Genomic DNA, 26778 nt, shown 5'->3' with positions numbered 1-26778 from the left:
CCCGGCAGTTGGTCGAGGTAATTAATTAACGTGCCCGTGTTGACAGTATTACCAAACATATCATTAAGGTGGCATTTCGGTCTTAGATTGAGAACAGGGTGGAGGAGCTTTGCCAGTCAGGAATGGGATTGGCTACCACTTTCCTTTTTTATTATTGTTCTGTACTGCGAACCGAAGCAAGCAGAGGAAATAGGTTAAAGGTTTGCTCAGGGAGTCGGGATTTCATCCGCAAAGGGCGATAGACGGCCGGGAATATGTCATGAAACCTTACAAAAAAGGTCACCGATGAGCCGAGTTAATAATAATTACCACATTGACAAGGTCGGCAGTGGACAGACCAGATTTGCCAGCTAGATTTGGCATTAGCCGCCGCAATTAATTAGCGGTTTTCCCATTGCTCGCGCGCTTCAAACTCTATGTATTTAACCGCCCATCCTCCTCCCCACATCGGCCAGGAACAAAACAGAGAGTCCTGGCTCTTCCGATAGTGCCAATCTTGCCCAGTCTGTATGTAAGCGACGAAGATCTGAGAAACACCCGTAAATGCAGCGTTCACCCCACGTAAGTAGGTATGCAGTTATGTCCATTATTATTATGTGCGTACGGCAGTGGCGCCCCCTTGCGTTTAGGGGTCCCGCAACCTCTTGCGCACGCTCGTGCTCTTTTCCTTAGCTCTAATTAGATTCTGGAATGGGTCCCTTAGATTGATTGATTTCCAATTCCCAGCGAGCCCCATGACTCGATGCGTAGCTCTTATGCACATGGGGTGCGGAATAATAATAGCCGAGTGTTAAACAAGTGGGTAGCTCTTCCTCTCTCTCTGGCTTGCATAACCATAGGTTTAGGTTGCAATAGAGGGAACATTTGAGTGCCCACACGCGGTATCCCTCTTGTTCTCACTCGAAGTGCGCCGATTGCTCATACAAAAGCAGCCCCGTCCTGTTTCTGGGCACGAGCAGGTGCTATAATAAACGCTTGTCCAAAATGTCCTCGCCGAGAGGGAATATGTTCTAGTGATGATGGTGGCCTTTCAAAGGCAGACAGCCGTCCCTGAGATAATTTTGTTCTTTTCTCTTGAAAGGCTCTCGTGATGATGAGGCCGTCCAGAGGGAAATCGTCGAAAGTTTTCTCAAAAGAGATATTCGTCCCATCGATCCTCGTGGTAGGCATAAAACAGCTCGTCGATGCTGTGCCCGTGGTCCTCGCCGAGTTGCTGTAGAAAATCGTTGAATGTCGGTGGCCGGCGCGCTTCTCGTTCTGGGTCCGAATCCTCATCGCCCGAAAAGTAGTATTCGGACGCCTCGTCTTCCTCCTCCAGCTCGAGCTCCTCCGCTGCGGGAGCATACTCGAACCCTCCTCCTCCTCCTCCTTCTTCCTCCTCCTCGCGCCCCTCTTCAAACTCCAACTCCTCATCATCCTCGGTGGGGGGAGGTTCGTCCTCGTCTTGATACGACGGCAGCAAATCAAACGTCCGAAACGTGATGCCCGCCTTGGCGCAACGTTGCCGTGCGCTCTCCACCTCCCGCCTGAAGCGCCTGTGGAACCGGCTCTCGGCCGGCCACGAGTGAATCGCGAGCGAGATGCTGGACAGCTCGTGGGACCTGGCCGCACAGAGACACTCGACGCCGTGGAGCACCATGTCCAGGTTTGCAAGGTAGGTTTGCTTCCAGTCCCTGGCGGTACCCCACTCACATACCAGGGTGAAATCGCGAACGGAACGGGGAAGAAGCTGGCATAAGCGCTCCCCGTCATCCTCGTCCAGAATGCCCAGCGTGCCAAAGACGCCGCGGTAGTCGAGCGTCAAGGTCTTCAGGCGCGTCAGCTCGGGGATGCATCGTAGCCGGTGGTTCTCCGGTTTCCTCGGCCTCTCCTTGCCACGGGTCAGGTAATGGCCTTCTGACAGCGAGACCAGCTCGAGCGTCTGCAGCGATCCGGAGAGCGAGAGGAGGGCATCGCTCAGGGTCTTGCCTTCTGGCAATAGGTCGCGGTCCTCGTCGGTCGAACTTGTCTCAAAATGTACGACCAGCGTCTTTAGGTTGGCACAGGCTAGACACAGGGCAACCAACCGCGGCTCGTGGATGTGGCTTCCGTAGATGCGGAGGTGCTCGACGTGCGGTAGCGGAGGAAGCGCGATGTCGGAGCCGGTGACGGGGTCGGCAGACGCGCAACAAAGCTCCAGCGTCTTGACGTGCGTCAGCCGCGGCAGAATCTCGACGGCGTGGTCGGCTATCAGACGGGATAGGGTTAGTTGGCGATCGCCATCCTCCCTGTGGCAGTAAATGCGTAATGACGTGAGATTACGCATGCGAGAGAAAGGGAAGAGGTCGAACAATCTTTCCGCCACGGGTGCGAACTTCTCGGCGCGGTAGCGGATGATGGCATCCCGGATAGCCGGCCCCACCAGATCGGGGTGTTCGGCGCCGAACGGGGAGTCGGGGGGGGCCAATAAGAAATCCCGCAGATTCGGCGCATTCAAGAGAATGGTTTTGAGGATGCTAAGGGCGATGGCGAACTGGTAGGGCCCGCCGTGCCGACTGCCGTCCCACTTGGCTGGCTGCGGGTTAACACTCGAGGTCGCGGTCGGTGCATCAGCGATAAGCCCCCCTACCTACCTCCGGTTTGTCTCTCCCATTCTCGGTGCACTTCGTCGATGGTGGTGGCACCGGCGACGTTGACCAGGCAAGTGACGCTGCGAATCCACGGCCTGATGGAGGGGTTGTTCTCCATGCGGCGAAGGAGCCCGACCAGGGCACATGGTGTGGGGATGACGAGCGTGTCATAGAGCAAGGGCTTGACGATGGCGGCAATGCGCCGTGACGTCTGAGCGAAGGACAAGAGGTTGTTGTGGCAGACCAGCCAGTCGGCCCACTGATGGCTAGCGTCTCGAAACTCCCACGTGCCCGAGCCGCGGAGGGCGAACCGGGTGGTCAGGGGCCGCGCGGGGACCAAGCCCTCGGCGATGGGCCGCAACAGCTCCGTCGGGAGGTGTTCCAGGGACCGGCGGAGGGGACCGGGGCCCTCGGGCGCCGGTGTCCGGGGGCCGAGGGCTGCACTCGGCGAAGCCATCGGGTGGGCGGAAGGGATTTAATTTTTTTTTTTTTTTTTCGGCTCGCTTGCTCGGGTTCCCGCGGGGGGGGGAGAGGGGGGTTGCGCCGTGCTCGCGCAGAATGCCCAGTAGGCACTGCCCGAACGGCGTGGTGGCCGCTGCTATGCGGTTATAAGAGGACACAGTGAGATGAGTCGTTTTGCAGGGTGAGCCGGTTGAGCCGCATCGGGCGTTGACCCGCAGAGACGCTGGCAGTCCCGTCCCTCGATGGTGCTGGGGGCGGGGATTCTCTTCGCAAGGACGCGGTGGCTTACGGCCAATCGGGGCAATTTTAGGGCCTTTGAGCAAGCCTGGATGGCCTCGGCAAGTTCCGATCTCGGCGCCCTGTTCTGCTGCCTCTTGTCCGGTAGGCTCGACGGTCTCATCACCATTGTGGACGGTTTGGGAAGCTGCTCGCTCAGAACGCGTGTTAGTGGACGGGCACGAGGTCGGTCATCTCGGGCCACGCACTGCTGGCCGGCCTGTCGGGCTGCTGCCAGGAAAAGCAGCTGACACGGCAGGGGGAATAACTATGGACAGGGGGTAGGTAATACGGAGGCCCGCGGCAATGACACGCCAACTGCAGCGGCGCCCTTCTGGGAAAGAGACGACCCCAGAGCTTGAAACTCCAGCCCTTAAACGGTGCGCGGCGTTGCCGACATCGCTGCGCAATGTAGTCATTTTTATTACGCGCGCTCCCGCAGATTTTGCCGCAGCGCAACATTCGGCTACGGCAAACTCGCGCCCAGATGCCCTCTCATCAAGCGTGCACATGGTGGGCCCATCCTTAAAAAAAAAAAAAAATAACTGCGGTTGGGCGGCGCTCCACCGCAACCAACCCGCGACGGACCCAGCGGCCACGATCCAGAAATAGCAGGTGCTCCCAACTTCATTTGGTTCATTGGAGGGCGGGTGGGACGCCAGAGCCGCCAGCGCCGGGCAGAGCAACCCAATCAGCAGCTGCCGGAGAGTCGATCAATGCGTCGAGAGAGCAGTCGTCACCGCCGCGTCTGCCTTTTGCGGGACTCTGACAGGAGGGTTCTCGTCGTCTGGAGGGAGTGGGACGCGCTGCTTGCTGTGACTTATGACAGAACGAGTTCGCGATCTCGGAGTGGGCACTTCGTCAGCAGCTCTGGGGGATGACGCAAGGTGTGTTGAAGTTGCCGTTGGGATGGATCGCTAACGTCGCGTATGCGGGCAACAACCGCGCTAGTTTAACGCGATGCGGAAGGACGACCATACTGCGTACGGACGTGCCATGGGGCAGTCCAGCTCGTCCATGGTGCGACTCGTTCGGGAGCCCCCAACTAATGTGCATAGCAGTGTAAGCCCTACGTCGCCGGCGTCGTCAGCCCCTCGTTGTGGTTGGGTACGTCACTCGTCAAGTCGGCCTGGGATGGGCATCTCCCCCCGTGTCGGGCGCGCCAGGGCCACCTTGCAATGGTCCGAGTGATCCCCACTACCGGATGGCAGAGCCAGCTGCCTAATCCAGCGACGCCGAGCCGGCCACCAGATCGAGATTGTTGCCAACAATATGCCAATATTCCTCCTCGATATTAGTGCACCGCTTTCCGAGGTTTAGTCCAAACAAAGCTCCTCATCCATTTCTCCTCTCCTTGATGGCTGGAGGGAATCCTGCCTTGGATCGCGCGTTTCAAATGGCATCCCCGGACCGTGTCTCCCGCTCGACGAGAGGGGCACATGTCAGGATCGGCAGCAATGCATACTCGAGGCGACGGCTTTGCCAAGGATCGTCGAAAGGTTTCAATTCCCGCATGTTGAATGGACTGTAACGGACCAGGGTGCGAGTCGTCAGATGGCCATGGTCGGATGCAAGTTGCGTTGCCAGTCGCTGATGGCAGAGTCCTTCACAGGTGGCTAGCGTATCGCGTTGCAGGGCGCAGGCGATCCTGAGTCGAATCCTACAAGGACATTGTACTCGTGAACGTTGCTAATGCTGCAGTGCGGATTCCGGGTGGTTGTTGTAGTAGTTGGATTTTCGGTATTTTTCGGGCTGCCATGGATACAACAAGGTGCATCGTGCTGAGCAGTGGGGGCCATTTATGTGCGGAAGACGGGAGGCTCGACCTGGCCCTGCTCGAAAACCCGCCCACCAACGTAACGCCCTGTCAGCGATCGGAATGCCCCCGAATCCTAGGCAGTCACGGCAAGAACCTGAGACCGAAGCTTAAGGCAGCACAACCCGAGCAACGCCCCCGGCAAAACAAACCGACTGGAAAGAGCATCTTGTTGATTATTAATTAGAGCAATATTAACGTGCGAGGAGTTGCAGGAAAGGAAATGGCTGCTGATCAACTAACCATAGAAGACAGATTTCCATCTTACAACCCCGCAGCCGGATGATTTACCGAAGTTCATGCTATGCTAGCTGTGTGCGAGAGTCATCCTCCATGCCGACCGCAAGACGCGCTTCAACTAATTACCAACTACATGTTGTATAGCTAATGAAGGACTGTAACGTCTCTGGGTGGCCAGCTAGTACTATACTGCCGGCACAAACCGCAGCTTTTAAGACCGGCCAGATGCAGCCTGCCGTTAACAGCTTAGCAAATTAACTTATGCCAATTTATTGTCCGGAAGGGAGTCTAGAGAGGGACCTTAGCACGCCAGCTACATCCGTTTCGTCTACTTCGATCGCGTCTATAAAGGAACTGAACGAGCGTGTAATTATCTCTTCTCCATGCTGTCACTGCTTACTCACTTCACCCGTATATAGATAGCTATCCAATCACGTAGTAACTGCAGTCATTCCTTATCCTCATCACCGCTATCGACCTGTACCCTTCATCCAAAGGCTAAGCTCCTCTTACTCGACTTAAACAATGTGACGTGTTGTTCCCTGATTCAAGTCGTTATTCTTGATGGCGAAAGCGGTCCAGTGCGTCCGAGCGTCTTTCTCGCTCTCATGAGGTAGCTCACTAAGGAATTTGTATCTTAGCTTGTAATCTTAAGTCGCCTAGAGTAGAACTTAAACTTACATAAGGGCAACAGTCGTCACGTCGGGGCCTAACGCTCCTGACTTTGCCTCCTTTTCAACGGCAGCCGTAAATTCAGCCGCCGCCTTGTTAGATAAGAAGCTTCGTCTCCATGCGTCAGTCTCTTGGACGTAGGCAACAGTAACCGTGCCGTATTTGCCGACGACAGTGGCAATAGCCTGCGAGATGCTCTTGATATTATTGACAGACATGATGATGATGAGATGACTACGAAAGCGAGCGTTGTAGGAAGAAATCAGAAAGGATCAGGTTTAAAGGCTTTATAGAAAGAAGTTATTCAGGTGTTGATATCAAAGAGGGCTGATGGATGAATCTGACCTGGAATCAGACGGTTTCCTTGCTGCGTCTGTAAACTTATATACCTAAATCTTAGCCGCCGTTGCTAATAACTGGCTAAATGGCTCTAGTAACGGTACCCTTGTCTAGATGTAGAGGAACATCAGCCATAGGTAGGGGGGCCAACGGGCCTAGCAGAGCGAAGAATTCATTTCCGGGGTATAATGTTCCTAGCTACCACTGAAACCTTCCCATACTGGCCGCTTATAGGGTCGGGCGACTCCTTCGGACGTTCCGCTGACCGGGCATTTACCATTATAAGGTTGGTTCTTCTCCTGGTCTGGCCATTTCGTAGGCCGAATTATAAGCCGACTCGATACGAGACAACCGTTAAGACGGTATCAACCAAAGGTAGCTGTATATACGTTCGACACCAGGCTCTACTTAACATATGATTACCGCTACGTCTCGCTGTCTCCCTGGCGGCGTGATTGGCGAGACCCCGGAGCGTTGGGTGGGTACTGGGGCCATAAGCAGGGCCGCGGCAGCATCAAGCCGGGCGCTTAGTTAGGGCGCGTAAATCGGGCATAATCATTCGCTGTCGTATCGTCTATAACCGCCGCCAAGAAGACCCACACCGGACGTCAACAGCGCGCGTCAAGCAATCGCAGACCCTACGAATTTTTTCCTAGCAAAACAATCAATCATCTACGTCGTCTTTCTACTTGAAGCAGGTACTTTACGATGGGACCCCGCGTAGTCCAATTATCTATACAGATATTTTGCCGACGTCTTCCGTCACTTTACCAGTCCTCTGTCCTCCTTCTACGCCCTCTTTCTCGCCTACAGAATTCGCCTCAAAACGCAATACACTATTCCCATCGATTTACCAGCATGTCCTCAGTCTCTGCCCCCACTTCTACGTCTGCCATCGGACAACAGCCCTTGCCTATAGGATTACAACTCAAGTCATCTCTAGGCAAGTGCTATATCATTGACGAAGTACTTTCCAAGCGACCTGCCGCTGGAAGGATTTGGTGTGTGTACCGCGCGACGTAGGTTGACCCTTTCCTTTCCCGTGTATAGCCAGAGGACGGAAAATCCTAACTACCTCCTAATTTCAGACACGAGGGGAAACAGTTCATTCTTAAGGACATTATCCCAGGCGACTTCGATTACCTTATTTCGCTACAGAAGCACGTCGAGCACTCTCCCCATGTCCGAACAGCTGTAGATAGCATTCCTGAGCGGCATATTCTCGTCTTCCCCTATCTCGAGAAGGGACTGCTCCATGTCGACATCGCAGCTCTTTCTTCCGTCGCCAAAAAGGCCATCATAAGGGATGCTCTCGCTGGCCTCGCTGATCTGCACGACAAACACATCATCCACACCGGTCAGCCACCCTTTTACCGGATTATGACATGTCATGTATACTGACATGGTTCACAGATATCAAACCCACAAACATCATGATGGATTCCTTTAAACAGAATAACGGCGACCTTAGATATTGCAACGTCCAGATCACCGACCTAGAAGCTGCGGTGATACTTCCGCCCAAGGCCAAGGGCCTCACAGACCGCTTGTCAGGGAACCACTTCTGGAGAAGCCCGGAGGCTTGGGCTCGGGGAATCCAGAACACCCCATCGGATATCTACTCCTTTGCCATCGTGGTAAGTTCTTCCGTGAACAGAAAACATAGTATACAAGTGCTGACTGGCAGGCACTCAGGCAATATTCGCGTGGACAGGGAGGATGGTGTTTTTTTCAGACGAGGCGAACCGTGCTTCCCCCGAGAAGCAGGCGGAGCTGATACTCCGGCGCCACCTGTCCTTCTTTGCCAGCGAGATGGAGGATTTCGAGGGGTTTATTGCTTATCACGGGGGAGACGATAATCCGTTTGTCAAGCGTCTCAAGGGACTGCTCTGTACCTTCAGCGAGGAGGACCCGAGGCTGCCATTTGGGAGGTGGCAGCAGGTAGACCCCCAGTTCAGGGATCTCATCTGCAAGATGACCTGTATGGATCCTTCGCGGAGGATCACGGCGCGGGAGGCGTTGCAGCATCCTTGGTTTGCTCAAGACTAGGAGGCCTGGTACAGCTGTTCGCAAGCGAGCGCTATCTCTATGTACAATAGGTTTAGGGTGAACGTCATGGTACCATAAGATATACCTATTCCAAGACGAATGAGCACATTGTTCGACAGATGCTTGGTCCACTCCTTCCTATTTGCTAGTATAAGTCCTTATACTATCTCAGAAAAATCAATCTGTGCCTACTGTCAGAAGTCGGAAACACTAGCCCTGACCCGACCCCTAAGTAACATGACGACTTCATCGATTAGAGCCGCAATATACCACTGATCTCGCCAAAAGGCCTAGCCATAAGTGCTTTATAAGCTTCTTTAGGCTACTAGAAGATTGCCGCATCGTCTACCGCGAGGCGGCTCCCTTCTTCTGACTCACACTTGTCCTGGACAAAAAGTCTTACTGGATAACATCGGAGGAGACACTCGAGGCCGCTTCCGCAAGCTTTGAGGAATGGCCACTTGAAGCGGTCTTTAAGCGCCTTTAGGTGGACGGGGAGGCGACTTTTCAGGTGGAGTTCAAGTGGAATCCTTGTACGAATCATGGACGAAATGACCGCGTACCGCAAAGCCAGAAAGGAGGTCAAGAGTCAGATGCTGGATGTCTGCGTATACGGGTCAGTAAGGATGTCATCAACGGGGTCGGTAGATTATTTGTCAGGCATTGCCAGAGCCGCTTAATTAGGTCAAGCAATGGTGGAAATGTCAGGACTCTCAGCGTGTAATTAGGTAGCACCGTCAACGATCCTCGCGGCAATGCCACGCGTGCTCGGTCTGTCTGATTTCACTTGGACCTTTCATGACCGGATGCAAATTCAAGAGCTCAATCACGAGTTCTTAGTAATAAATAGTACCCATGAAGTCAATCTTGTTTTTGCTCGTACGGGGTGACTAAGAGCGATCAACCGAGCAATGCAAGCGAGGCCTCCTCTCCAAGTGCAAAAAAGAGGGAGGTCCAACGAAACGTAGCCCTTTCGTAATTTTTTCTTCTTTTTTTCCGTGAATTCTGTGATTTTTTTGCCGCTGTACCCTGGTCCAAACTATTCCTCATGAAACCCTTTCCGCATCGAGGAGACACACAAGAAGCCAAACAGTAATTAATTACTCTGAAATCAACCTAAATATCCAATGTTTTGGATATCCTATACAAACGAGAACCGATCCCCAAAGAACAAAAAAGCACCTAACCTAACAATCACCCTTGGCCTCCATCGTTATGTACGGATGTGCAATCCGTACATACATACAATTCCACATGCCATTTTCCGTGCTGAATATTGCTCTTCGGGTTTCTAACCAAGCAGGATGGTAGACCTAAAATGTCCATTATATCGTGTCCCTGCCTAGGAGCGACAACTCCTACCGTCCCCGGGGGTCACCCCGGGGCGGGCCTAGGACGGCTTCTTGGCGGCCGGGGCGAGCACCAAGAGGGGTTCGTATCTATCTCGCCGGGTGGCCAACTTGTTGTTGCAGTTTGAGCAGTAATAGTTCAACACCTCGCACCAACCGCATAGGCACGGGAGGGGTGTAAAGAGGACGCAGAAGATGCAGCAGAGCACGACGCCAACACTGTGTATTGGGAGGACGGGAGAAGGGGACGGAGAGAGGGAAAGCGTCAGTGGCGACGGACGAGAAACAAAAACCTTCACTCCGTAATCATAATTTATACCACGAGAAAGCCCAAAAGCGGGTGGTTGTTGCTACCGCCCAGGAAAATGGAGGAAGGCGGGGGGGGGGGGGGGGGGCTAATAATGGATTCAATAAACTCACGTTTGCATCCTTGAGCCCTCCTTGCTGACTCTGGTCAGGGCCGTTTGCTGACAAAAGGGGCATTCGATCCACTGGGGTTGTTCCCCGGTGAGCTGATTGACCGGGATGACTCCGATATATGGTGGTTGCGGCTCCATGTACGGGTACGGTTCCGGTTCTCGTGACACGACAGGGCTCCCCGGTGTCTCCTCGACGGGCGTAAAGGACGGACTGGGGGCGTGGTTGGCATCCTGGGACCCTTCACCATCCCGTGGCGTATCCACTGATGGTGGTGCGGTCTCGATAGTGTCGGTGTCGTGTGAAGCAGGGTCTGTGTGGGGTTGCGTTTCTTGCTGCATTATCTGCTGTTGATGGCGGGGCGTGGTTCCTCGATCGCGTGGTGACTCTAATTAACGGGAAAAAAAAAAGACGGAAAACGACGGACTTTAATAAATGCGTCTGTAATCAACTATTACCGCGACTTAGGCAACCGTAGACCCTACTTCTCCAGGAGACTGGACAGCGCTATTTCTAGTAATTAATAATGCTATAGATTCATGAGAACTCTAATCCAATCGAACCGAGATGGTGGATGAAACTTACATTTTGTTATTATATACTTTTATGCTTGGAGGTCTTCGTGAGAATTAGCGTCCATCAGGGATCTGGTCTCAGCCCACCACGCCTGTTATGTCCATTTTACCTCCTCAGACCGTGCCACGATCGTTGGCCCCAGTTGAGGTTATATCGAGTGGGCGTGTCTCAGGCCGACGCGGCGCTAACGCGCGTGCGAATAATTGGGCCAGCATCGATGCGGCCCAGATGGCCAGACAGCGCTTAGCGGGGCCCGTCGTGCGCATTTGGACAGCCTGTTCCGCCGTTCCCCTGCTGCAAGGACAGTGTAAGAAGAAGATCCCTTCGACAACACACTGTACTCCGTAAGTATGTAGACTGTCTGCACGCAATGCATTGTCGAGGTATTCCTCGTCATTACAAGTCGGTTTCCTGCAACAGTAGCATATTATATTGCAACGGTGCAGCCGAGCTGTGTTTGGAGCGCCCATCTTCCATTTTCCCAACCTTTAGTTTTCCCTTCCATTTTTGATCACATGCCCTTCCACCTCGGCTCACGCACATGGTACCCGGTGGTTAGTTGCTGACTAATTAGTTCAGGACTACCACCTGTCTCCCGACAGGTGGGGCCAAAACCCCCGGATATACCAATATAGCCGGACACATCGCCACCAAATTTCCTATACATTCGTGTCTTTATAAAGGTACTATCAAGTTCAATTTAAGTTTAATTACCATTATAATAATAGCCTTAAATAGTTATAAATAGTTTAATTATAAACTAGGCTCTAAAAAGCTTAAAAATATAGTAAAATTTAATTCTACCTAGTTATAACCAGTTAAATAACTAGTTATATAACTTATATTTGTCTCTCTCTCCCTCTATATTATACCCCCTATCCCTATCGCTCTTAACGCTCCTAATTATAGTAGTACCTTCTCTTTTAGCCTCTTAGTAATAGTTATTATCTTCTATCCCTAGCGTTACTATTATAGACTTATAGGTATGTTACTTCTTAAACCTTCTAATATCTTTTATAATAGCTATATATAGAGACTCCTTTTTACCCCTAGATAGAGATAATGACTTAATATCCTCTTCTTACCTATCTTTACTATTTATAAAGTTAAATCTATTATTATTACTATTATTAATTAACATTATAATTATATTATTAATCTATATCCTAAGATATTTAGGGGATAGGAGTTTAACTTCTAATAATAGCTTAGCTAACTAGGGGATTAGGATTTCTTTTCTATCTCTAAAGTTAAAGAATACTAATAGCTAACGCTCCTTTAGTAAAACCTAGAGAAGGTCTTTATTATTAAGAGGAAGATAGTTATTCTTATTAGTCTTTTCTTAGAATTTAGTAAAGGTTATTATATAAAGGTAATACCTATTAATACTAGGAATCTTATTCTTTAGGCGCCTTTTCTAGACTTTATATTCCTCTTTATACTTTTATTTAATCTATTTAATAGTAATATAGGTAGCTTTTTAGCTAGTATCTCGAATTATCTTAACACTCTTCTAAACTTAGATCTCCTAAAACTATTAAATCTACTAGACGATTATATTTATTATAACCTTTCCTATTAGCTTAATAAGTTAGCCTTATATTTTCTTAATAAATAATATAGCTAGATAAGCTCTTTTATTCTTAGTAAAGTTATTTAGATATTTATATACTAGCTAACCCTTATTAACTATTAATATAATTGTTACAAATATAAGCTGACCTATACCTATAGCTAGGCCGCGGCAGCCGGAGGGCCTATACCTAGGCACTAATAGGTATAACCCTACTATAACAGGCACGATCAGGGCATAGCTAGGAAAAGGGGATAGCCGATCTATAATATAAGATATATCTATTAGCCTATGGATCTGAAAGGGAGGTTTTCCTCCCTAAGGATTAGTTTTATAACTACGATTCGAAAGGGACACGAATAGGCAGCCTACCAGCCCTAGAACAATTAACTTCCCCTAACCCTATAACTAGTACGAACCCGCTTAGAAGAGCCTTTGTGATAGTGCTACCTCCCTTAATAACTAGCCTAGTAGTAGGCTACCCTGACAGTTTCTGATTCTTCTTACCCTTTATTAATTGAGATGGTACTATCATTTAGCTATTTAACGTCTATAGGACTAGAGGAAGAACCCTCGAGCCAAAGTGAGACGCTTTTGGCCTAGTATCGGCTATAGAACCATTCTAAACCCCTTCTTTACATTTCAATACCCTCTAATCTAGAGCCTTTAGTATAAGACCCTAATTATAAAGAGCTTATCTAGAACCTAGAAGGCTAGATCAAGGAGCTAGAAAGGCTATAGTAGTTATAAAACTAGGAAAAGTTCTTATTAGAGAAGTTAGGACTATTAGACCATATAAAGGGCTTAAAACGACCTTAATTAGCTATTAAATCCTCTAATTCTAATGATTTAGGATACTACTCTAAGGCTATTAAGGTTACTAATCTAATTCGATTTACTAATATAATGATCTATTAGTAGTAATAAGAGTAGCTCTAAGATTTATAATATATATTTTAGGGAGACCTTAAGCGGTTTAAAATATCATAGAATTATATCCTATTTATACTTAATTATATAGATAAGTAACCCTAGAACTGCTAATATAGCTATTATTAGAATATATTACCTAAAGAGTATAATTAGCTAGAAGGTAACTAGACTCTATTCGAAGAGTAGACGAATGCCTATATAATCGACCTTATAGACTAGGTGTGACGAACCCAACTCAGACTTCTTCTGAAAGGGTCCAGACGGAGGTGGATTGAGCGGGACAAGCAGGCGGGTCGTCTGAGGGATTCGGTGAAGCCAAAGGGTTCACAACAACACTTAGAGTTGTCTCTCACAGTAATCAGCAATGCTTGGTATGAGTACTGTGATTGTGATTGTTACCACTGGTGAACTCCCAGAGTCCACCATAACGAGTGACTAGCTAGCTATATATATACAATTGTCTGTCCTTCTTCAATAGTTATCACCAGTACCACTTCTCCTTTCACTTCGTGATTCTGCGTTGTCGACGGTGACATGTTATTATCACCAGTGAAGACCTTAGTCTTGGCGGTGATAATCTTCTGATTGGTCCGTCAAGTGATTAGCTGTCGGAATGTCCCGCGTCCTGGCTACAGCCTGCCAGGCCGCCCATGTGCTTATTCGTGACACGATGCCCCTCCTTCAAGGCTTTCGACCCGAAAGCCCTCTTAGGCCGTTTCAAATAGCGCCAACAACCCTTCGCTTGTGAGTACTGCATTCTCCCTGTTTCTACGTCGCGGTCGCCATGTTGACAAAATGCCGATAGAGAAACGGAAGTCGCATTCTACACGTTACCGTGCTTCCCTTGCTCAGAACATCGCTAAGAACGGTTTTGTCGTTATGCCTTGCTCTTAGTGCGCGTCGCAAGGCCTCGTTTGCAAAATGATCGCGTGTACGAAGCGTTACGAAGCCTGCGTTCGTCGAGGTCGTTCTTACGATGGCTCTGGCATACCGCTTTCTTCCTGTAAGCACGTCTCCTTTTCTTTTTTTTTTTTTTCCTTTGAATGTGATTCCTGATGTTCGTTCTAGTGGATCGCATTCTCTAGGAGCAGCGTCGTATCAAGGATGCTAAACGTCGTGCCGAACTTGAGCTAGATAAATCTCAACGCCGTCTGGAAGAAGCCTAGCGCGAGTTGTCCGAAAAGCTTACACGGCTCCGGCATCTTCATCAGCAGAAGGAGTTTTTGGTGGAGAAAGGTGCCGACATGGTGGCGCGTAGTCTATCGACCTTAGACGAGTTAGAGGAGGTTAAGCGGCAAGAGATACCTGCTATACCCTCGTCACAGATTAATGATACTGTCGATGCTGTCGACTAGGGCGCCGTCTTTGGTTCTGTCCCGGGTTTTCCTTTGGTCGATCCGGATTCTGCCGGTAGAACTGTTCTAGTTTCTCAGGGCAGTTCAAATTCTTGACTAGTTCCTATGAGTTATCCTCTGGTCCAAAATCAAGCCATTTGACCAGGTACTGCAGTTCCCCGTTGATAATACGTGAATCTAGAATTTCTTCGACGTCCCATTCTTCCTCTTCGTCCTCTACTTCGATGTACGTGGCAACCTTGGCGTTTTTTGGTACTGGTTCGAGAAGTGAAATATGAAAAACATCCGTCCGTAGTCGCATAGATGACGGTAACGATAGTCGGTAGTTAGATGTCGAAATTCGTTCTTTAATAACGAAGGGTCCGACCTTCTTGAAGTCCAACTTCGTGCTTAGTCGTTTGGTTCGCAAGTTTCGTACGATCAGGTAGACTTTGTCTCCCCTCTCTAGGCGAGGTCCCTCGAGCCTGTGTTTGTCGTAGTAGTTCTTCATTCTGGTTTTGACAAACTCGAGTTCCTTCTTGAGCTTCTCGTGCAGTGCGTACATCTGTTCTGCTTTGACTGCTGCTCTTAGCACTGTGACCTCTGGTCCTTGCCTAAGGTCTGCTTCGTATCTATAGTTCGCAAAGAACGGTATGACTTTGGTCGTTTCTATTGGCGTCGTGTTGTAGGCGAGTTGTACTGTTGGCAACAGCATGACCCAGTCGTTTTGCTAGTAGTTGACGTAAGAACGGAGATACTGTTTGACGATTTGGTTTAGTCGCTCCGTTTGTCCGTCAGTCTGTAGGTGATATGCCGTTGACAGTTTGCTGTTAACGCCTAATCGTTGCATTAACGCTTACCAGAACTTCGATACGAACTTAGTATCTCTGTCGGTGATCCATTCTTACGGCCAAGCATACACTGATACAACTTGCCGATAGATCACGTCTGCCAACTATTCCGCTGTCCAGGACTCCTTATAGGGAAAGAAATATACCCACTTAGTCAGGCGATCTACTACAGTAAGAATACTATCGTAGATTACTCCTATGGCCGTGTCCTTAGATTCTAGCAGCTTCGTAATAAAGTCCATCGTAACTAAACTCCATAGTTTGTCAGCTGTTGGTAGTGGCTAAAGTAGCCCATACGGCTTATGTCGTGCCATTTTGCTTCGATTGCAGATGTCGCAGTTCCATACGACTTCCTTGACCCGTGCCGTTAACTATGGAAAGTCGTAGTGTTTCTTGACTTGTGCGACAGTCTTCGTAACTCCTTTGTGTCCTCCGAGTTTTGACTCGTGGAGTTCTCGAATCATCCGCAGCTGTTGATCTTTGTCGTGGATATACGCCTTGCCTCGGTACCAGAGTTTCCTATCTTTCTCTTCCACTTCGTCAGGTACTACTAGTCCGGGTGCTGCTTGATACTGTGCCTCGTTGATCCTTTCCTCTCGAAAGATTGCGCAGCATTCTAGGAACGAGTCAAGTGGATCATCTTCCACAGGTGTCTGCGTTTCGTGATGCAGCGTTCCGTCTGTTCGTTCCTTAAACAACGGTAGTATCGTTCCCGTTCGTCCTTCCGTGTGATCCGTTCGTCGGCTTAAGATGTCTGCTCGTGCGTTTTCTTTGCCCTTCTTATAGCAGATCTCAAAGTTGAATTCCACGAGGAATTCTGCCCATCGTATTTGTCGTCCGTTAAGTTCCTTCGTCGTCGTGAAGTATCGCAAATTCTTGTGATCTGTATACACTTGTACCGGTTCAATCGTGCCACTGAGGTATAGTCGCCATTCCTTGAAAGCTTCGACAATCGCAAGCAGTTCCTTGTCGTAGATCGGGTAATTGAGACGTGGTCCGTCGAGCTTCTTTGAAAAGAAGGCTACAGGATGTAGCTTCCCTTATTCGTCTCGTTGTCCCAATTGTCCTCCGATGGCGTAGTCTGAAGCGTCCGTTTCCACCTCAAATGACTTCTTGGGGTCTGGCAGTACCAGTACTAGGTCTTCAGTAATGGCGTTACGGATCTGCGTAAATGCTTACTCGTGTTGTTCTTCCCATTGGAATTCAGCATTCTTCTTGGTAAGTTCGTGCAAAGGTCGTGCGATCGCTCCAAAGTTCCTAATGAACATCTGGTAGAAGTTCGCAAATCCGATGAAACTTCGTACTTCCGTGACTGACGTCGGTCGTGGCCAATTCTTAATAGCTTCAACCTTTGAAGGTTCCATCCGGATTTGTCCTGGGGATATCTCGTATCCCAAAAACACCGTTTTCCTGACGTGGAATTCGCTCTTTTCCTTGTTGACTAATAGCTTGTACGCGTGCAGCGCGTCCAGCACTACTTTCACGTGCTTCCGGTGTTCGTCTATCGTCTTAGAGAAGATAAGTATGTCGTCGAGATAATATACCGCAAATTTGTTAAGAAAGGGTCGGATAGCTTGATCAATCAGGGCTTAGAACGTTACCGGCACGTTTATAAGTCCAAATGGCATGACGAGGTACTCGTAGTGGCCATAGGGTGTCCTAAAGGCCGTTTTCCACTCGTCGCCTTCTTTGATCCGTATATAGTTATAGGCCGATAGCAAGTCAAGACGCGTAAAATATTGGGCTCCTGCCAACTGATCTCGGAGCCGTGAGATCAGCGGTAACGGGTATCGGTTTTTCACGGTCTGTTCGTTGAGTTGCCGATAGTCGACACATAACCGTAGCTTTCCGTCTTTCTTAGGCACAAACAGGATTAGGTAGCCTGCTAGCGATATCGACGGGCGGATATGTCCTCTTCGAAGGTTCTCCTCCAAATATCGCTTAAGTTCTTCGTTCTACGTCTGGCTCGTGTGGTAAATCTTAAAGAACTTCAGTCGTGCTCCTTCCTTAAGCTTGATCTCGTGATCCCATGGGCCGTGTTCTGGTAATCCTTCCAGATGCTTTGGTTCGAATGCTAGGTGTCCTTCGTATTCCTTTGGTACTTCCCCAGTCTTGTCTCGTCTCTCGGTTTTCTAGTAGTATGCGAACTTGGTTCCGTCCATGGCGATGCTGGCGATTTCTCCTGTCTCAACCCACTGCTCCAATTGCAGTGCTCCACATTCGTCAACGGAGAGAACAGCTATCGGCGATTCAGCTCGTTCCTCCTATCGCGATATCGATGTCATTATGCCGCCTCTTCCAGAGTCCGTAGTGGTCTGCCTACCACTGTCCGTCTCTTACGGTAGATCCGTAGGACATGCCTTCCCCTAAGCATCGTCCGCTCGCGATCCTTGCGCGCTCCCCATCTCGCTAGTCGAATACGACTCCGTTTGGGGTCGCAGGTGGCCACCATTCTTCCAGCTGATGTCCGGGTCGTAATCTTCATACTATAGTAACCCCAATATCATGTCTTTGTCGTTGCCTATATCTACAATGCTAAATACGACTGCTATAGTCTTTCCTACCACAGTGATGTCGATCGGTTCGGTCTCTCTATATACCTATTACGTCGGAAATGGCCCTTTGACTATACCATGCTTCCGCTTCATTCTCCAGGGTATCCGTAGCTGATTTACAAGCGTCGGCGAAATCAGGTTCATCTCTGCTCCACTATCCACTAGTACGAGCATTTCGTGCTATTTCCACTATGCTGTTATCCACAATCGCTTGTCTTACCGCCGTCGTCCAAAGATTGCGGCGATTTCCCATGTTCCTGCCGGGAGGTCTCGATATAGTGGTCTCTTGCGCCAGTTCCTCCTATACTGCGCTACCACTCGCCGCTACACGGGCGTTAATGGTTTCTGGGCCCCTCGAAGGGCCCTGACCCGTTTCCCAGGTCAGTACTGACCTCTTCGGTTGTTCGGCTAATAGCGGCTTCGTCGATCGTGCTCATTTCCGTAAGCCATTGAGTGCTTACGGCTTCCCACCATTAGGTCCGTTCTACTTTCCGTCGTGCGTGCCATAGCTTCGTCTGAAGCTCCCGAATTCGCAATTTCTTTTCGTCCGCGTGATAGAGGCAATCGTTACTCCAGCACGAGTCCTATATGTCTCGTCCGGTTCCGCAGTGCCTAGGCCAGACTCGTTTTAGAACTACCGTGATGCCTTCTAGATTGCGAGTTTCGATCTTCCAGAGCAATTCGGCCGCTCTGTTTCCTGCATCGTAGACCCATTCCACAGGGCACAAGTCTCCGTCCCTATTTTCCTGTCGGGTCGGCCAGTGATTGTTTTCGAATTTGTCGCGGAAGTGATATCGGCATTCGTGTACCACACACTGGAACCAGGGCACTTGTGCATATGCCTCGTGTCGCGGGTACAGTCGCGTAGCGTCGCCTAGAAGGTATTGGAATTCTTTCCCGAATCCTTCCCATTGTACGTGGACCGTAGGTACTCCAATGCTAAGGTAGGAGTGTTTCTTCCAGTAGCTTTCCCACGTACGTTCGTCTTTTCCGCGGTTCGCTCGCATGAACTGGTATTCTGGGTTCCGCACGTCGTTGCTAAGTTGCTGGCCGTCAAGATGCTCGGTGTAGCTATTGGGCCCATCATATGTCACGGGCTATTCTCCTTTGATAGTTTCCACGATACGTCGGAGTTCCCTCATTTCGTCCTTCATCTCATCGCTCTACTAGGCGAGTCGAGTCAAGCGTTCATCCCGTTCGCGCAGTTCCGTGTTAAGTCGGAAAACTTCGTTACGGTACCATTCGATTCGTTCCTAGAGGAATAGAGCATCGGGTCTAGGTCTTTCGATTCCTTGGGTGTCGGTTGTCCACGATCCATCCCGCCTCTACGTGACCGTGAAACCCCATTATCCTAAGGCCGGGAGAATCGAAGCTGGCGGTACATATTCTCCTGCCATGTCCCATTCGGCAAGACCTGTCTCTAGATCCACAGTGACCAGTTCGGAGTTCGGTACTTGTTCGTCTTCACCGTTGCCGTCGTGTCCGAGACTGTCCGTGTCACTGCCCTTGTCTTCGTAGCTCGTGGCCGCTACTTCGATGACGTCCTTGGTAGTTTCGTCGATGGCCGTAATTTCCTTTCCTGGGGTTGGTTTCCATTCTTTCTTCGGGCTTCGGCATTCTTGCTTGTAGTGCCCTTTCTTTCCGCAGTTGTAGCAGGTGACATTAGACTTATCTTTGGTCATCTTCTTCTAGTCCTGCTTCTACGCTATATCCACATCCATAGCTCCGGGGTACGTCCCGTACGAAGTACTGACGTACGCTCGCTTTTTCTTGTCGTTAGCCTTAACCGTAGTTCCGTTCATTCGACCTCGTTTCTGCTACTCTCGTACGTAGAGTCGATCATCGATTCTAATGGCCTACACGATATATTTATCCAGAGTCTTAGGCCGATCGTACTTGTACAGCTCGTCCTTAACCTTTTCCTTTAAGCCGTTATAGAACAATTGCATCAACGCCTCGTCGTTAAGCTAAGACTTGAGCATGTCCTGTCTGAATTGTACAGCGTAGGAGGCTGCTGACTTGGTCTGTCGGAGATTGGCGAGTCTTTCTTACGCATAAATCTTCTCGTCTTTGTCGCCAAAAACCTTCCAAAGCTCTTCTTCGAAACGGTCGTAGGACCGAAAGACTGCCTACGTAAACGCGTCTCGGTCGTCTTCATCTTCCTCGGTGAGATAGTCGTTCCACGTAGGCTCGAACCATCTAAGTGCCTTGCCCTCTAGTCTCGTGGCTGTATAAAGGACTTTGGCTTTGTCATCCGGAAACTTGTCGTCATTAAGCCGGAAGTAGGATCAGAGGTTTGTCAGGAATCCTGCAAGATCCTCCTTAGTTCCTCCATATTTGCCAGGTAGTTCGATCTTAATGCGCTTCGCTTTGGCGCCCTCGAGTGCCTCGATTTTGGCGTAGGCCTCGTTAACCAACTTCTGCGAGTACTTTTCGCGGTTCTCGAGTTCCTTGATTCGAGCTTGAGCAGCCTTGTCTCTCTGGTCCAACTCCTAAACCCGCTACTGGAGTTGACCAAGCTGAGTGAGCAGCTGTTCGGCCGTGACGTCGGTAGCCATGTCGATATCGAGGTCGAAGTCACCTCCGTTCTGAACCATGACAGAACAAAGGGAGTGGTAACAACGTGTGACGAACCTAACTCAGACTTCTTCTGAAAGGGTCCAGACGGAGGTGGATTGAGCGGGACAAGCAGGCGGGTCGTCTGAGGGATTCGGTGAAGCCAAAGGGTTCACAACAACACTTAGAGTTGTCTCTCACAGTAATCAGCAATGCTTGGTATGAGTACTGTGATTGTGATTATTACCACTGGTGAACTCCCAGAGTCCACTATAACGAGTGACTAGCTAGCTATATATACACAATTGTCTATCCTTCTTTAATAGTTATCACCAGTACCACTTCTCCTTTCACTTCGTGATTCTGCGTTGTCGACGGTGACATGTTATTATCACCAGTGAAGACCTTAGTCTTGGCGGTGATAATCTTCTGATTGGTCCGTCAAGTGATTGGCTGTCGGAATGTCCCGCGTCCTGGCTGCAGCCTGCCAGGCCGCCCATGTGCTTATTCGTGACACTAGGTATCTTAAGTAGCTAAAGCTTTAAATTCGGCTTACTAGCGAAACGGCTAGTCCTTATAGGATCTTTACTATTACTTTAAATCCCTTAAAGCTTAGTTTCCTTACTAAGATAAGAAAAGCCGAGCTTTAAGCTTCTATACTAAGTTATTACCTTTCCTTATTTAATATATTGACTATTATTACGCCTATTGCCTAGAGATACGAGAAGGAATGGTATAATTAGTATTATAGATCTAGTATAGCTTCTAGCGACCAAATTATGGTTAGACTACCCCCTTTTCGCTACCGACTTAAGATTAACTACGTTATATACCTAATATATTACCTTTTTTATACGTTATTATCCTACTATTAAACTAGACCTATAACGAAACCGTAATCGACTTTATAAGGTATCTTAAACCTTATATTTACCCTTACTTCTAAGATATAAGGTAATGGCTTATATTTCTGATATAGAAAAGAAGGATATTTTACAAAAGATTACCTAGAGATAGTATAGATTACCTTTTACTAATAGGGCTAGTACCCTAGCTACTAAGGTTTAGGCCATTTTTGCTAGAGAAATGGAAGTTACTTATAGTAGACCCTAATACTATAAGAATAGCTATAGGGGATAACCTAAAAAGGGAGTATATATATATAGCTATTATGATAAATATATATAAAGGCGTTTTGATAATAGCAAACCTAGATTCTTATATAGAAGTAAATATTATAGACTTTGACCTTGTTTAGAAATATTAACTAAAATAACTTACTTATATTCTGCTTATAATTTAATAGTTTAACGAAATAGCTATAGTATTCTATAGGGTATATTAAGTACTAATTATACTAACTGACAAGTATAGAACTATATATTAATATAATTACCCCTATATTATTATTAGCTATAATGCCGAAACCTTGCTAGTCTTGTTAAGAATGCCTATACTTAGTAATCTTACCATCTTATTATTCCCGATAGAGAATCGCTAGTAGTTTCCACTAGAAACCGAGATAGCCTGACTCTAGCACCCTAAAAGAATAAAAAAGGACTGCTAAAGGGGAGCCCGAGTCTTTATATTAACTACTATTTTAGATATTCCTATAGATTTATTCCCTGACGAAGAAAAATTGAAACCCTTAGGAAACCTAGAGGAGATTCCCCCTAAGCTATAAGACTTTGCTAATGTAATAGATATATCGAATTCGAGTATCCTTCCTTTATTTAAAATAACTAATTATAAAATCGATCTATAACTAAGAATGATACCTCTAATTAGACCGATTTACCCCCTATCCTAGTATAAACTTAGTATACTATAGGAATACTTAGACGAAAACCTTACTAAGGGGAGGATTTAACCTTCTAAGAGTTTAGTAGCTAGTCTAGTCCTCTTTATACCTAAAAAAGACAGGAGCTTTTATCTTTATATTAATTACTAAGGGCTTAATAAGATTATCTAGAAGAATCGCTACCTATTACCCCTTATTTTAGAGATCCTTAATTATACTTCTAGCGCTTAATTTTTTACTAAGCTTAATATTAAAAATACTTACTACTAGATTTAAGTATAAAAAGGGGATAAGTAAAAAACTACTTTTTAAACTTACTATAGATTATTTAAGTACTTAGTTATACTATTTAGCCTAACGAATATACTAGCTACTTTTTAGAACTATATTTATTAAGTATTAAGTAGATTACTTAACGAATTTTATATAGTTTATTTAGATAATATCTTAATTTTTTTACCTAACTACGAAATATATATAAAATATATCTAAAAGGTCCTCAAATAACTATAGAATATATAGCTATATTATAAACCTAGTAAATGTTTATTTTATAAGGACTAAGTTAACTTCCTTAGATTTATAGTAAATCGATAAGGAATTACTATAGACTTAGTACAAATCGAAACAATAAAGGAATAGCTAGAACCCTAGACCTATCGTAACATTTAGGTATTTCTCGGATTTGTTAATTTTTATCGGAAGTTTATTCGCAATGTTTTATAGATCGCCTATCTCCTAATAAGTCTACTAAAGGGGCTAGAGAAAGGAAAGAAACTAGGAAGAATCTAGTTTAACCTTAAAGAATAAAGAGCATTTTAAGAAATTAAAAACCATTTTAAATCGGCGCCGGTTCTCCGGCATTTCGATCCTAAAAAGCCAATAACCATCGAAACAGACGCTTCCATATTTACGATAGGGGCTATCTTATTATAGTAAGTAGAGGACTCTTAAAAATATCCTATTATATTTTAGTTAGCTAAGTTCTTAGGATTAGCCTACTATTATAGTACCCTTAACAAGGAAATAATAGCAATTATAGAAGGCTTTAAGCACTAGCGATATTACCTAATAGAAAATCCCTATAAAATTATGGTCTATTTAGACTATAATAATTTATAAGGATTTATAAGATAGACCTAACTTAATAGTTACCAAGCTAGATAATATATATACCTATTAGGCTTTAATTTTATTATTAAGTACTAGCTAAGAAAGTAAAACCCTATAGATAGCCCTTTAAGAAGACTAGATTATAAGGAAAATAATCCTCTTAGGAACTAAGAATAGTTACCTATAATCTAAAATAAGATAGTAAACTATAAGAAGGTATAAGAAGCGTAGAGAGTTTTATAATCTTTTTAGTATTAGGTTAGAGTCTAGTCATTAAAAGTCAATCTAAAGGGATTATACGATATAGAACAAGTATACCTTAAAAGAAAGCTAATTATATTACAAAGACAGGCTAAAGAGGTAGTAAGACTAGAATTAGCTTCTACTATCTAGCCGTTATAAATACTTAGAGAGTATATTTTAGAGCTCTAAAGATTAGACCCCTTAATTTAAAGAGTAAGAGAAGGCCTAGAAAAGGGTATAATAAAAAGCTAGCAAAGCACTGGTAAAGCCAAACTATAGTCCTTAGAATATAGTAGCAAGCTACTCTATAAGCAAGCGCTTTACATTCCTATAGAAGAAACTATAAGGTAAGAAATCCTCTAATTATATTATAATAATACTAGAGCCGGGCATTTTAGCCCTAAAAGAACTAGTGAACTTATTTAAAGAAAGTTTAACTAGTAAGGCCTAGTAAGAGACGTTAGACATTAGTACCAAACCTGCTATATTTACTAAACGAATAAGCTAAGACGGCATTAAGGTTATAATGGTTTGGAATCCCTATCAATCCCTAACCAACCTTAGTAAGAGATTAATATAGATATAATTATAGGTTTTCTTATAGTAAATTTCCAAATAGAAGAAAAGAATATAATATTTATAGTCATAGATTACTATATTAAGATAAACCGATTCTTTGCTATTAATTTAAACGTTATAAGTTAGCGACTTACTAAGCTAATTTATAAGGAAATTAAACTTAAATATAATATCCTAGAGGGCTATATAAGTAATTATAGCTCTATATTTACTTTACAATTTTAGGCAGATCTCTACTACCTAAACTACATTAATAGAAGGCTTTCTATAGCATTTTACCCCTAAACTAAGAGCCAAACCGAGTAAAGTAACTAAATACTTATATAATACCTTTGCTATTTTGCTATAGCAAACCCTATAATTTAGGCACAAATCCTCCTAGAAGCGGAGTTTGTATGTAACAATGCTATTAATATAACTACCAGACTACCCCCTTTTTAAGCATTAATAGGCTATAACCTTATAATTTCGTTATAAATCAGGGACGATTCGCTGAAAAGGAGGTACTACCCTAATATAGTAGAACGAATTAGAAAATTATAAGTACTACGAAAATAACTAGAAACGTATTAAAAGGAAGCCGTCTAAAATTACAAAATTTATTATAACCGAAAGCATTAGAGAATGGTATTTAGGAGAGGTGACTTTGTCTTACTCTTAACCTAGAATCTCAAGTTAAAGATACCTAAAAAACTAACCCCTAAATTTGTCGGCCTATTTCAGGTGCTTAACCTAGTCGGTTTACTAGTATATCGGCTAGTATTACCTATATAGTATGCCTAGTTATATAATATCTTCCCTATTTCCCTACTTAAACTATAGTACCTATATAGTCAAAACAAGGCTAAATAGATGCTAATACCTAAGTTAGAAGACAATAATAAGTAGGAAGTCAAAGAAATTTTGGTAGAATAGGCCGACGGTAGGACTTAGTAGTTCCTAATGAAATAGAAGGGATAGCCTTCCGACTTTAACTAATAGGTAGATAAAGAAGACATTACCAATATATAGTGTAAAGTATATAAGTTTAGGAAGTATATTATAACTATAGAGTGCCTACGATATAGTGCGGAGAAGTACAAGAAGAGGCTAGGAAGAGGGCGCCCGCGAAAAACGCCTAGATATATATCCTAAAGGAAGGGACGTAGGGTGGAGCAGTACGTTACTATAGCAATACGCCCTAAGATGGTAATCAAAATACTATAGAAAAGGCCTAGAGAAGGGTACCCTAAGAGGGGCCCTAAGCTATATTATAGAAAGCTATATTTTAAATCGATATTACGTTAAAACTATATTATCATTATTATTATTATTAGTCCTACGCCGTTATGCTAGTAAGCATGCCGGAGCCTCTCTAGTTATATACAAAGGAAACCGTGCCTAATAGGCCGGATAAAAACCTCTGTCCCTCCTCTAACGCCTGATCTAGAATACTAATACACTACAAAGAAAAGGAGAAGTGGCTAGAGTGGCCCTAAAGAGGCCTTCCTTCCCGGTCTAGCCTTCTTACAAGGCGGTATTCCGGGAGCCTCCCTAGGTCCATTAGCCACTATAGAACCCTCCTTGCCAAACGATGGTTACGGGCCCCTATACCCCGCAAAACGAGGTCTAGGTCCCTTTGCGACCGTATTTCCCAGGATTCCTACGTTCGGCTTCTTGGTAGGTTCGGGCACCAAATAACTAGGTGCTCCACAGTTTCCCTCCCCTGGCCACAGGCATAGTATGGGGTACTGACCCCCGGGACTTGAACCCTAAAAAGGAAGTCACGGAGGCTAATAGCCCCTATACGGGCCTGTACCAGTAGGGAGCTCTGGGCCTTTGTTAGGCCCTGGTGCCTTTGTAGGCCTTCCCCTGTAAAAACCAGGTACGGAGGGTCCTTGTCTGACACGCGCTATATCTTCCTACCGGCTTGGTCGGCCCTCTAACGGTTACTCTAGCTAGCCAACACGGCTAGTTCCGTAGCCTGTGGCCTTCTTTATAAGGTCTATAGGGGGGGTCGACCCCCTCTACAGCCCTCCTAAACCTACTGCCAGACCGTTGACCTTGCTACCTCTAGGGCTATAGGCTTCGGCTCCCGGCCCCTTGCCCTGGCCCTTCTCTTCTGGAACCTTAGGCTTAGCCTATTATAGGCCTGTTAGATAAGAGCCCTTACAGAGACCCGGGAGGCCCCTAGGCCTGCCCTGGTCTGTAGGAGTGGCTAGTCAAGTTTAGCTTCGAAGTCAGCTAGCCTCTTATTAAGGTAGAGGTCAAGGGGCGTGTCACGGAAATATACATACAGCTGCCGCCTAGGCCACCGACACAAACGGGCCAATCAAGCCAAAGAATGATGAACCAATCAGGACAGGATCACACTTGGCAAGAAATGATCCCAGCAGAGGATCACTAGCTCATGACATAAGCTAGGTGAGCTAGTATAGAGGATTACCACGACCACT

General features: G+C 46.6%; 6 protein-coding genes across 6 annotated transcripts; 2 read left to right on the top strand and 4 right to left on the bottom strand.

Annotated features, from left to right (window-relative positions):
• Positions 1–858: 858 nt before the first annotated feature.
• Positions 859–3105, bottom strand: MYCTH_2299883 (uncharacterized protein). Its single transcript, XM_003660945.1, has 2 exons — positions 2613–3105; positions 859–2550 (listed from the first exon to the last, which is right to left on the bottom strand). The coding sequence occupies exons 1-2, from the start codon at positions 3064–3066 to the stop codon at positions 1130–1132; spliced, it is 1875 nt and encodes a 624-aa protein (XP_003660993.1). The 5' UTR covers positions 3067–3105; the 3' UTR covers positions 859–1129.
• A 2768-nt stretch (positions 3106–5873) lies between these two features.
• Positions 5874–6574, bottom strand: MYCTH_2299879 (uncharacterized protein). The gene is made up of 3 exons (XM_003660944.1): positions 6519–6574; positions 6085–6455; positions 5874–6024 (listed from the first exon to the last, which is right to left on the bottom strand). Exons 2-3 carry the CDS (start codon positions 6291–6293, stop codon positions 5922–5924), a joined length of 312 nt encoding a protein of 103 aa, XP_003660992.1. The 5' UTR covers positions 6294–6455; positions 6519–6574; the 3' UTR covers positions 5874–5921.
• Positions 6575–7072: 498 nt separating this feature from the next.
• Positions 7073–8597, top strand: MYCTH_2299876 (uncharacterized protein). The gene is made up of 4 exons (XM_003660943.1): positions 7073–7433; positions 7503–7771; positions 7828–8051; positions 8110–8597. The coding sequence occupies exons 1-4, from the start codon at positions 7273–7275 to the stop codon at positions 8461–8463; spliced, it is 1008 nt and encodes a 335-aa protein (XP_003660991.1). The 5' UTR covers positions 7073–7272; the 3' UTR covers positions 8464–8597.
• A 944-nt stretch (positions 8598–9541) lies between these two features.
• Positions 9542–10856, bottom strand: MYCTH_2314370 (uncharacterized protein). The gene is made up of 3 exons (XM_003660942.1): positions 10815–10856; positions 10233–10758; positions 9542–10031 (listed from the first exon to the last, which is right to left on the bottom strand). The coding sequence occupies exons 2-3, from the start codon at positions 10568–10570 to the stop codon at positions 9854–9856; spliced, it is 516 nt and encodes a 171-aa protein (XP_003660990.1). The 5' UTR covers positions 10571–10758; positions 10815–10856; the 3' UTR covers positions 9542–9853.
• Positions 10857–14106: 3250 nt separating this feature from the next.
• Positions 14107–14813, top strand: MYCTH_59085 (uncharacterized protein; the record flags this gene model as incomplete). The annotated part of the gene is made up of 3 exons (XM_003660941.1): positions 14107–14204; positions 14251–14314; positions 14397–14813. The coding sequence occupies 3 exons, from the start codon at positions 14107–14109 to the stop codon at positions 14475–14477; spliced, it is 243 nt and encodes an 80-aa protein (XP_003660989.1). The 3' UTR covers positions 14478–14813.
• Positions 14814–19397: 4584 nt separating this feature from the next.
• MYCTH_2124700 (uncharacterized protein) lies at positions 19398–19733 on the bottom strand (the record flags this gene model as incomplete). The annotated part of the gene is made up of 1 exon (XM_003660940.1): positions 19398–19733. The coding sequence occupies one exon, from the start codon at positions 19731–19733 to the stop codon at positions 19398–19400; it is 336 nt and encodes a 111-aa protein (XP_003660988.1).
• Between the last annotated feature and the right edge of the window lie 7045 nt (positions 19734–26778).

This window comes from Thermothelomyces thermophilus, chromosome 1, assembly GCF_000226095.1.
Source record: "Thermothelomyces thermophilus ATCC 42464 chromosome 1, complete sequence".
In the NCBI taxonomy this organism is placed as follows: Eukaryota; Fungi; Ascomycota; class Sordariomycetes; order Sordariales; family Chaetomiaceae; genus Thermothelomyces; species Thermothelomyces thermophilus.
Note: the sequence above shows the minus strand (reverse complement) of the source record. Positions and strands in the feature narration are given on the sequence as shown.